The sequence below is a fragment of the Oryx dammah genome, unplaced genomic scaffold (genome assembly GCF_014754425.2).
Source record: "Oryx dammah isolate SB20612 unplaced genomic scaffold, SCBI_Odam_1.1 HiC_scaffold_2, whole genome shotgun sequence".
Lineage (NCBI taxonomy): Eukaryota > Metazoa > Chordata > Mammalia > Artiodactyla > Bovidae > Oryx > Oryx dammah.
The window spans coordinates 16,493,630-16,505,702 of record NW_024070186.1 but is presented as its reverse complement, the minus strand read 5'-3'; the positions used below and the strand labels follow the sequence as shown (position 1 = coordinate 16,505,702).

At 40.4% G+C, this 12,073-nt stretch overlaps 1 protein-coding gene across 1 annotated transcript in view; it reads right to left on the bottom strand.

The window, feature by feature from the left end:
* DSCAM (DS cell adhesion molecule) overlaps window positions 1–10,855 on the bottom strand; it is a 695,428-nt gene extending 684,573 nt beyond the window's left edge. Inside the window, exons 1-2 of the mRNA XM_040249128.1 lie at window positions 10,762–10,855; window positions 7,982–8,299 (exon numbers count right to left, since the gene is read on the bottom strand). Of these exons, the coding sequence (XP_040105062.1) occupies window positions 7,982–8,299; window positions 10,762–10,855 (412 nt within the window). The remainder of the gene's footprint in view (window positions 1–7,981; window positions 8,300–10,761) is intronic.
* Window positions 10,856–12,073: the final 1,218 nt, after the last annotated feature.

Sequence of the window (12,073 nt, the reverse complement as noted above, 5' to 3'; positions counted from 1 at the left end):
TTTCATGCATTGGAGAAGGAAATGGCAACCCACTCCAGTGTTCTTGCCTGGAGAATCCCAGGGACAGGGGAGCTTGGTGGGCTGCCGTCCATGTGGTCGCACAGAGTCAGACACGACTAAAGCGACTTAGCAGCAGCAGCAGTGGCGGCAGAGTACATCATGTGAAATGTCATGCTGGATAAAGTTCAAGCTTGAATCAAGATTGTCACAAGAAATATCAATAACCTCAGATATGCAGATGACACCACCCTTATGGAAGAGAACAAATAGGAACTAGAGAACCTCTTGATGAAAGTGAAAGAAGAGAGTGAAAAAGCTGGCTTAAAATTCAACATTCAAAAACAAAGATTATGGCATCTGGTCCCATCAGTTTAGTTCAGTCGCTCAGTCGTGTCCAACTTTTTGCGACCCCATGAGTTGCAGCAAGCCAGGCCTCCCTGTCCATCACCAGCTCCTGGAGTTCCTCAAATTCACGTTCGTCGAGTCGGTGATGCCATCCAGCCATCTCATCCTCAGTCGTCCCGTTCTCCTCCTGCCCCCAATCCCTCCCAGCATCAGAATCTTTTCCAATGAGTCAACTCTTCTCATGAGGTGGCCAAAGTACTGGAGTTTCAGCTTTAGCATCATTCCTTCCAAAGAACACCCAGGAATGATCTCCTTTAGAATGGACTGGTTGGATCTCCTTGCAGTCCAAGGGACTCTCAAGAGTCTTCCCCAACACCACAGTTCAAAAGCATCAATTATCCGGCACTCAGCTTTCTTCACAGTCCAACTCTCACATCCATACATGACCACAGGAAAAACCATAGCCTTGACTAGACGGACCTTAGTCGGCAAAGCAATGTCTCTGCTTTTGAATATGCTATCTAGGTTGGTCATAACTTTTCTTCCAAGGAGTAAGCGTCTTTTAATTTCATGGCTGCAATCACCATCTGCAGTGATTTGGGAGCCCCCTGCCAAAAAAAGTCTGACACTGTTTCCACTGTTTCCCCATCTATTTCCCATGAAGTGATGGGACCAGATGCCATGATCTTCGTTTTCTGAATGTTGAGCTTTAAGCCAACTTTTTCACTCTCCTCTTTCACATTCATCAAGAGGCTCTTTAGTTCCTCTTCACTTTCTGCCATAAGGGTGGTGTCATCTGCATATCTGAGGTTATTGATATTTCTCCTGGCAATCTTGATTCCAGCTTGTGTTTCTTCCAGCCCAGTGTTTCTCATGATGTACTCTGCATATAAGTTAAATAAGCAGGGTGACAATATACTGCCTTGACATACTCCTTTTCCTATTTGGAACCAGTCTGGTCCCATCACTTCATGGGAAATAGATAGGGACACAATGGAAACAGTGAGAGACTATTTTTGGGGGCTCCAAAATCATTGCAAATGGTGACTGCAGTCATGAAATTAAAAGACGCTTGCTCCTTGGAAGAAAAGCTATGACCAACCTAGATAGCATATTAAAAAGCAGAGACATTACTTTGCCAACATAGGTCCATCTAGTTAAAGCTACGGTTTTTCCATTAGTCATGTATGGATATGAGAACTGAACCATAAAGAAGGCTGAGTGCCAAAAAACTGATGCTTTTGAACTGTGGTGTTGGAGAAGACTCTTGAGAGTCCCTTGAACTACAAGGAAATCAAACCTGTCAATCCTAAAGGAAATCAACCCTGAATATTCATTGGAAGGACTGATGCTAAATCTAAATCTCCAATACTTTGGCCTCCAGATGCAAATAACTGACTAATTAGAAAAGCCCCTGATGCTTGAAAGATTGAAGGCAAGAGGAGAAGGGGACTGCAGAGGATGAGATGGTTGGATGGCATCACAAACTTGATGGACATGAGCTTGAGCAAGCTCCAGGAGTTGGTGATGGACAAAGAAGCTTGGCGTGCTGCAGTCTCAGGGTCACAAAGAGTTGGGCATGACTGAGTGACTGAACTGAACTGAGCCTTTTTTGGTAAAGGTCATCTAATTTTTAAAATTGATTGTTAGCATTGATAAATAAAAACAGATGAACTTTTTTCTTTACAACTGGGTTGCCTTTAACTTATTTTTCTTGCCTTTTTGCACTGGCTGCAAACTTCAGTACGCTATTGAATAGAATTGGTGAAAGCACACATCCTCATCCTTGAAGGAAAGCACTTTATCATTCACCACTAAGTATGATATTGGCTGTGGCAGGAACTTTTTACCTTTTTTAAATCAAATTTCCCTTCTACTGCTAGATTTCTGGGAGTTTTTATCATAAGAGGATGCTGTATTTTGTCAATGATTTTCTGTACCTATTGAAATGTTCACATAGCTTTATTTTTAATATGTCAGTATGGTGAATTGCCTTGGTTAATATTCAAATGTGAAAACAACCTTGCATTCTGGACATGAGCCCTTTTTAAAGGTGGTTGGATTCAATTTGCTGAAATTTTGTTTAGCATTTTTACACACATATTCATGACAAATATTTGCCTTTGTTTCTCTTATAATATCTTTGTCTTGTTTTAGTATCAGGGTAATGGTGATCTCAGAAAATAATTTGGGAAGTATTCTTTCGTCTTCAAATTTCTGAAAGCATTTGCATATAATTTTCATTATTTATTCCTCAAATATTTGGTGGAATAAAGAGTGAATCCATTTTCATTGCAGGGTATCTTTATATAATGAATTCAAATTCTTTAATAGGAATAGGACTGTTCAGTTTATTTCTTCCTGAATGAGTTTTGGCATTTTGTTTCTTTCAAATTGTTTCTTTTTTATTGAAGTTGTTTGATTTATTGACATCCCCATATCTTAATATTTGCTTATTATAATTTAAATGTATAGAATGATAACTATTAGATAATACTGACTCAGTTCAGTTCAGTTCAGTCTCTCGGTTGTGTCCAACTCTTTGAGATCCCATGAATTGCACCACGCCAAGCCTCCCTGTCCATCACCAACTCCTGAAGTTTACCCAAACTTATGTCCATTGAGTCGGTGATGCCATCCAGCCATCTCATCCTCTGTCGTCCCCTTCTCCTCCTGCCCCCGAATCCCTCCCAGCATCAGGATCTTTTCCAGTGAGTCAACTCTTCACATGAAGTGTCCAAAGTATTGGAGTTTCAGCTTCAGCATCAGTCTTTCCAAAGAACACCCAGGACTGATCTCCTTTAGGATGGACTGGTTGGACCTCCTTGCAGTCCAAGGGACTCTCAAGAGTCTTATCCAACACCACAGTTCAAAAACATCAATTCTTGGGCTCTCAGGTTTCTTCACAGTCCAACTCTCACATCCATACACGACCAATGGAAAAACCATAGCCCTGACTAGACGAATATATATATATATACACACATATATATAAAAGCAATCTCTCTCATTCCTGATAATTTGTCTTTGCTCTCATTTGCTCTTCAGTCTAGTCAGCTTATCAATGTATTGATTTTATTGATCTTTCTCAAAGAAACAACTTTTTGCTTCATAGATTTCCCCCATGTTATAATACATTATTTTCCACTCTGATCTTTATTATTTTCTTTTTGCTTATATTGGTTTTAATGTATCCATTTTTCTGAAGTTAGATCATTTTTTAGTGATTGCTATTTGAGATCATTTTTCATTGCTAATGTAAGTTTTTAGAACTTATTTTTCCCCCTAAACATTGTTTTAGTGGCATTCCTCAAATTATTAGATACTGTACTTTCATTTTTATTCAGTTCAAAATACTTTCTCATTTACCATTTGCTTTTTTCTTTGACACCATTTAGAAGTATGTTATTTTAGTATCCAAATATTTGGAGACTTCCCAGAGATCTTAGTGATTCTAATTTACTTCCATTGTAGTCAAAGAACATACTTCATATGACTAATATTTTTAGAAATTCATCTGAAGTTTGTTTCATTCATAATATGATTTTAGCAAATATCTGTGTGTTCTTAAAGAGAATGTGTATTGTGCTATCCTTAGATGGAATGTTCTATATTTAAATTTCAATTGGGTCAAGTTGATTAGCAGTGTCATATAAGTATTCTTTATTCTTGCTCCTTTTCTGTCTTTTTCTGCCAGTTATTAACAGAGGGTTATTAAAATCTCCAGCTATAAATATTGATTTGCCTATTTCTTCTGGAAGCTCTAACAATTTTTACTTCATGTATTTTGAAGTTATCTTACAGGTAAATAAAATTTATAATAGTCATACTCAATTAAGTGACCTTTTGTACATAATGACCCTCTTTAGCCTTGGTAATATTCTTTGCTCTGAAATATACTTTGATATTAACATAGTTACTCCAGCTTTCTTTTGATATTTTCTTTTAATTAGATTGATATGTTTGATGATTTGATTTTTGTCTGTGTGCTGTTGTTGTTTCAGATAAAAGGGTAAATTTGGTCTCTGCTATTCCATTTCAGCTATAAGCAGAAGCCCCAGTCAAATGTTATTAACCACAGTCTACTAAGGAGACAATAGTCACTAGAAATTTTTTGACTTGCCCAAGGTCATATAGCTGATAACTATTTGCTAAGTAGGAATACAGCATGGGCAGAGAAGCAGGGCTTCACATAACCCATCTGCATTTCAGTCCCTAGGACAAAGGGACAAGAAAGTATTTTATGTGAAGGAGAACTGGGACAGCTGATTAAGAAGACATGATGGATGAAACTTCCTTGTTTTGTTGACAGTCAAACCTAAGTCAAAGTCACTGAAAACTGTTAAGAATAAGAATTCCTTGTACTTACAAAGGGGAGATTATGAGACCATTTACCTAATGGATTATTCCAGAAAAATCCCAGTGTCATTGTAGAGGGACACTCAGACATTTAGGATGACCTGATACACAGGAAATCAGTCCTGAATATTCATTGGAAGGACTGGTGCTGAAGCTGAAACTCCAATATTTTGGCCACCTGATGTGAAGAACTGATTCATTAGAAGAGACCCCGATGCTGGGAAAGATTGAAGGCAGGAGAAAAAGGGGACGATAGAGGATGAGATGGTTGGATGGCATCACTAACTCGATGGACATGAATTTGAGCAAGCTCCGGGAGTTGGTGATGGACAGGGAAGCCTGGCGTGCTGGGGTCCACAGGGTCCCAAACAGTCGAACACGACTGAGCAACTGAACTGAACTGATTCGCAGGCAGGTCCCCCTGAGTCAGAGCTCATCCTGCTCAGATCTGCTACACAGTCATCTCTGTAGAACATACGTATCTCTCCCCTGTCCTTCTGAACAGCATCACCATAAAAATGGTGACACCAGACTGTCCAACATCCAGTAAAGAATCTAAAAGACTATTACAACCATTGTGCACCCATGCTCAGTCATTCAGTCATGTCCGCCTCTTTGCAACCCCATGGACTGTAGCCTGCCAGACTCCTCTGTCCTTGGGATTTCCCGGGCAAGAACATTTTAGTGGGTTTCCACTTCCTCCTCCAGGGTATACTGCTGACTCAGTCATCAAACCCATGTCTCCCGAATCTCCTGAATTAGCAAGTGTATCCTTTACCACTGTATCACCTTCTGTACCATAATGTGTTCATAATAAGTGAGAAAGGAAATCTCATTTGGACAACAAAACGCCCATCTTGTAAGTTCAGACTGACACAGACATCATGTGCTCCTGTGGCTTTAGATGTCAAGAATACCAGCACACAAACAGCCATCATGTAACTCCCTGGAAGTGGGAACATAGCTTAGATGCCGGATAAGATGATGGAATTTCCAGCCCTGTAAAACCTACGTGGTAGTGCAAACACAATCAGTTCTATGACAAATTTAGAGAATAGCAGTTAAAACAGAAGTAAGCATTTAATTCTTTTATCTGACAGGAAACCCAAGACAGAAGTAGATTAACACAGACAAGGATAGCTGTTTGAAGTTCCAGATTTTACCCTAAGTGGTACTTTGTAGTTTATAAATACATTTTTATGACACATCATTAAACTTGTTAGCCTGCCAGGTAAAAGGCATTCACTATGTGTCCCTGTTTGTCAGGTTTAGAAGTTCCTATACAAATTTCATTTGCTTCATTTTAATTATTTGGGATATCAATTTTTCATATCTTTTGATTAAAGCCAATTTTTCTTCCTTTCATAAGTGCATTTTTGTGCACATCTTGGAATTCACGAGCGTGTCATGGAGATCAAAATATAGCCGGGAAATGAGTAGCTAGCAGGATGAGTCACAGTCTAATGTCTGATTGCTCACATCAAAGAGATCATATGCAGAAATTCAGAAACATTTCATATTTTGCTCATGTTATGATGTCTTCAAATCTCACCTTCACACTTGCTGCAGAAATTATTACAAAGTTCTCCCAGCTATCTGGTGTATAAGACAATCATCAAAGTCACATTCTCATCTATTTGTCATTATGCTGTGCCAGGCTGCCATAGTATTTGAAAGGATAGGCTTAAAAATACAAACAAAAAAAAAAAAAACACTGCTTGGTAACTGGAGTCTAGCTCTGTGTATGTTTTTCCGGGCTTGATTCTACCTATAGAATGACACAATATGACCTGTCTGTACAACCTCTCATGTCTGTGAACCTCAGGCTATATTCCTGGTTTGGCTGGTAGCTATGGCAATTAAAAAAAAAATACAGTATGATGTTGAAAGGAACATTATCAATTCAGGGTTTATTTACTGACAACATTCCAGCAACATGTGATGCAGTCAAAACTGTTTAAAGAGCTTTTTTGTATTTCACATGGAATATAAGAATATTAGACTAATGCTGTTTCACTGACAATAAACACTGATGCTATGGCTTTATTCCAGTTAAGTTCTTTGTCCTCTTGTCTTGCTATCCTCCACCTCCACCCTCTGCCTCTGAGACAGAGTCGGGGGGAAGGAGCAGAAAGGAGAATGGGGAACAATGACTTGGAGACACTCAAGTTTCAGTTACTGTATCAGTTGGTCAAAATACAAGTCTAGGTTATCATTTTGACTTTTGCAACTTGATATCACTAATTCAAGTTTTAGTTCCAGCAACATAGGCACTCCAAACTCTGAAAAAGATGCTCTGACATCTCAAAGCAGCCATCAGTATCACATTGAACTGATGAAAAGGTTTTCATTGATTCTTGGCTGGCATTTTTTCTCTCCTTAGTTTTTTACACGTACTCAGCAAATTTCATAGTGCCTGGAACAGAGGCTAACTTTCGTTGTAAACTCTGACTCAAATTTATTTATTTGTCCATTGTCTGACTCTTTCATTAGGATTATGTCCACACAGACACATGCCAGGCCTTTTTTCCCCATTTACTCCTTGTACCTGGAACAGAGCCTGATTCACTACAGGAGCTCAAGGACTATTTGCTGAGTGACTACATTAAAATTGACCCGAGAGCTGCACAGCAAACTTAATGCCACAGAGGGATTTTCCCCACTTCCACACTGTTTGGTGATTTATAGAAACAGAGTTGTCAGGGTTTACAAATGCATTGAGCACTTTTGCCTGCATGCACACTAAGTTGCTTCAGGTGTGTCCAACTCTTTGTGACTCTGGACTGTAGCCCACAAGCCTCCCCTGTCCATGGAATTCTCCAGGCAAGAATACCAGAGTTGCCATGTTCTTCTCCAGGGGATCTTCCCAACCCAGGGATCAAAACCACATCTTCTGCATTTCCTATATCAGCAGGTGGGTTCTTTCCCTGAGAATCCCAAACACTTTTGACATACACGTTATTCAAACAGCAAAATGTTGAATCATTAGAAAACTATCTCATGAAAACAAGAAGCTAAAGGTGATATTTACAGTATTTGTGTGTTTGTTTCCCTGGGAGAAAGAACCATTAATTTTTCTAGCAATTAATTAAAACTAAAACCATTAATTCCAGCATTTTCATTTAAGGCACTCTGACATCTCAAAGCATCCATCAAAATAATGAACTAATGACAGGATTTTCACCAGTTCCCAGCTGATGGCATCCTAGTACTTATCATTGCCCACCCAGACCCCCAGCAGGCACAGAAGGGATAAAGTTGGAGGAGCTGTACTCACCAGCCTTGATGTGGACATCCTGACTTCTAATTTTCCCTGAAGGATTTTCAGCTGTGCAATAGTAAGTATTATCATGGATTAAGGTACTAAAGCTTGAAGGAGGGAAGGGGAAAATCTGGAGAGTGCCGTTGGGGTGGACGTGGCGGATTCCGGGGACATCGTAGATCTCCTCGCCTGTCGCTAGGTACCATCTGAGAGACACAGGAGGGATCCCTGCTGCGGGGCAGGGCACCAGGGTCCCCGTGGTGCTCGCAAACACTACCTCTTGCAGAGATGCATTGACAAAGTAGAGGCTGGAGTGAAGGTCCTCACTGAAAACTGCAAGGAGACAACACAAGAGTGTGTCAGAAAAGTGCACCTTGTGCACTTTCTTTCAACATAGAATATCAACATATTGACGTGTCAACCTGGCCTCAAGAGGTTATTTGGAGAAATAGTCACAAGACTCGAAACTTAATCGTTTAAAATTGCTTAACCTACCACGGACAGAGAGGTACCAGCTTCATTTCACAGTTTGTTCACAAATTAAGTTGTGGATGTGCTCAGTGGTGTCCAACTCTGCAACCCCACGGACTGTAGCCCACCAGTTTCCTCTGTCCATGGAATTTTTCAGGCAAGAATACTGGAGTGGGTTGCCATTTCGGACTCCAGGGGATCCTCCAGACCCAGGGATCCAACCTGTGTCCTCCATCTCCTGCACTGGCAGGTGGGCTCTTTACCACTTTGCCACGTGGGAAGCCCAACACAAATTAAGTTAACCTGGAACTTAAACTTTGAATAGGTGACTTTTCAGCCCCATGTCCAGAGCCTTATTTTGTCTCCATGGTACTAACCACTATTGGAATTTATTTTGGGTTTTGTATTCATTTATTGTTTGTTGACCTGTCTAGAATGTAAAGCTCATGAAAGAAAGCCATAATTTGCTCACACTATTGCCTAGGGCACAGAGCAAAACAAGCCATGGGGGTTTTATAAGGAGAAGCTACGTGAGTGAATCACTAGATCCGGTTGCTAGAATCAAATTGTTCTGGTTGAAAGTGTACATTGAGAACTGATTTTGAATGAAATAGTCACAAATTTTTAAAGTTAAATTTTTAAAATTAAAATTGAAGATCTGGATGTAAAGCATTTTGGAATGGCCAATTTGTTTTCTGAAAATCCAATCAACAATGTGATTTTTCGTTGTTGTTGAAAATATGTTGCAATAATAAAGAGCACTTTGACAGAAGCATCATTCAATTCCACCAGCCTATGGCAGATTCTGTTTCACTTACTCTTCTGGTCCATCCACCTACAGCCTATAGGGTTAAACTATGTCATAATATGCACACATGAAACAGGCAGTTGTTACAGACTCTGCTTCATACTCTTAACACCGTTTCATACACATAATGTCATGTTTCAGATTTCATAAGTACAGATGACTCTGAACAACACTAATATGAACTGGGTGAGTCCGCTTATACACAGGCAGTTTTCAATAGGAAATACTACAGTGTTATACCATCCTTGGTTGGTTGGATCTTTGGATATAGACAAACTGTGGACAGAGAGAGCAGACTGTAAGTTATAGGTGTATGCACATTTAATATAAGATGATTTTCTAAACTAGTTCCCTGACTCGGGCTGCTTCAGTTGTTTCTGTTTTAATTACTTCAAATAAAATGTGAGCAAAGGTTTCCAGGAATTTATTGAGAAACTACATTGTACTCATTGACAGCTGTGGAGTGTTCTCTCCATGAAGCAAAAAAATCCAACTTCTAGAATCCAAAAATTAAACAAAAGATGTACAAGTGCAATGAAGACCCACTTCTCAGACATTTATGTTTCTGTGTGGCTTTCTAAAAACAAATGCATACCCTGTCACCAGTTCACAAGAGAGTAAAGGAGCCCTGTGCTATGCTTAGTCACTCAGTCATGTCCGACTCTTTGTGACCCCAGGGACTACAGCCTGCCAAGCTCCTCTGTCCATAGGGATTCTCCAGGCAAGACTATTGAAGTGGGTTGCCATGCCCTTCTCCAGTGGATCTTCCCAATCCAGGGATTGAACCTAGGTCTCCCACATTGTAGGCAGAGCCTTTAACATTTGAGCCACCAGGGAAGCCCAAGAATATTAGAGTGGGTAGCCTATCCTTTCTCCAGGGGATCTTCCTGATACAGGAATCAAACCAGGGTTTTCTGCATTGCAGGCAGATTCTTTGCTAGCTGAGCTACCAGGGAAGCCCAAAGAAGCCCTCAGTTCAGTTCACCCCATGAATCGCAGCACGCCAGGCTTCCCTGTCCATCACCAACTCCCAGAGTTCATTCAGACTCATGTCCATCGAGTCAGTGATACCATCAAGCCATCTCATCCTCTGTTGTCCCCTTCTCCTCGTGCCTCCAATCCCTCCCAGCATCAGAGTCTTTTCCAATAAGTCAACTCTTCGCGTGAGGTTATATACTGAGAATTAACCTCACTGGGCAGAGATGAGAATAATATTTGCTGAGTGCCCCTGCCATATCAGGCAATATTATGAGACTGAGGTGTTATTTCATTTACTCCTGTGTACAATAACCTTGCCAGGTTAGACCAGGCTCTGCTCCACAGAAGATGAGGTGGAGACTCAGAGAGGTTGTCCCTGGAGCAAGGACTCAGGGTAGGAGATTGCAGAACCAGAACTCAGGCTCCGTGATGAAGATTTTATTTCATTACTCAGCTGCCCTTACTGTTCAAAGGCAAATCTTGGGAAAGCTCTGTTCCTGAGATTTGCCATCCTCCATATGTGTTCCTTGAGACCCACCTGCTTTCTCTAGGTCACTGTCACCAGCAGTAACCAGAAGTCTGGCCATAGTCAGTGCTGGCTGTCTCTGAGCAGGCAGCAGCGTGAACACCATTCATCAAGAGATGGCAGAGAAAAATACAGTATAAAGGAACAGATTTACCCAAAGAGAGGAAGGAAGAGGTGTTCAGCAAGTAGTAACGATTTGATGGTTTTCTCTCCCACCCATACCTAAAGTCTTAACAATACTCGGTAAAGCAGAATATGGAAGCTATTGCTAACTAAGAAATTGGCTCAGACCAGAAGCACAGTTAGTAACTAAACATTGCAGCTTCCAACTCAAATGAAAATGCTGATAGTAGCACTGTGAATTTGAGCTTTTTAGGAAACAGACATCACCCCAAACACATTGTTAGGAACGAGGTAACTGTCACTCTTGAGGCTAATTAATTCCACCCCAATTCTTTTCTTTCACTACCCACATTACTCTTCTGTCAACTGAATTGTAGGTGAGTCAAACCAAGTAAAATTTAGTCATATTTGAATTTACTCTTTTGTGTCATAAAAGTTGCCTTGTGAAGAATAGCAGTCTTTGAAAATGTGAATGCATGTAAGAAATATTTCTTAATTAAATGTATATTTTCTACTATAAGCCACATTCCAAGAGGCAGCTTATGAAATTATTTAAATAACTTTGAGAAATGCAAATTAAATGTTTAATCCTCACAGTTAAAGAGATAAGTGACCTCTGGGGGATTACTGTCACTTCTCCTTACATTTTTTAGATATTCCACTTGAGTCTTTCTATTTCACACCACTGGGTTTAATAATGTAACACAAACTTGCTTTCTAAGATACACATCGTATGGCCACAGGCAAAAGAAAACCCAAACTACATTCCAACAGCTTTTATTTCTTTCATCCAAGGGCCCATCCATCTGCTTAAATAGTAGTACTTTATTTATGGAGTGCTGCTTTATGGAGAAGGCAATAGCAACCTACTCCAGTATTCTTGCCTGGAAAATCCCATGGACGGAGGAGCCTGGAGGGCTGTAGTACATGAGGTCGCTAAGAGACAGACACAACTGAGCAACTTCACTTTCACTTTTCACTTTCATGCATTGGAGAAGGAAATGGCAACCCACTCCAGTGTTCTTGCCTGGAGAATCCCAGGGACGGGGGAGCCTGGTGGGCTGCCATCTGTGGGGTCGCACAGAGTCAGACATGACTGAAGTGACTTAGCAGCAGCAGTATGCACTTTATACACAGTAATGTTTGCTCGCTCCAATAAGGACACAGGCAATCTTAACATGGTGTGTGTGTGTGGGGGGGG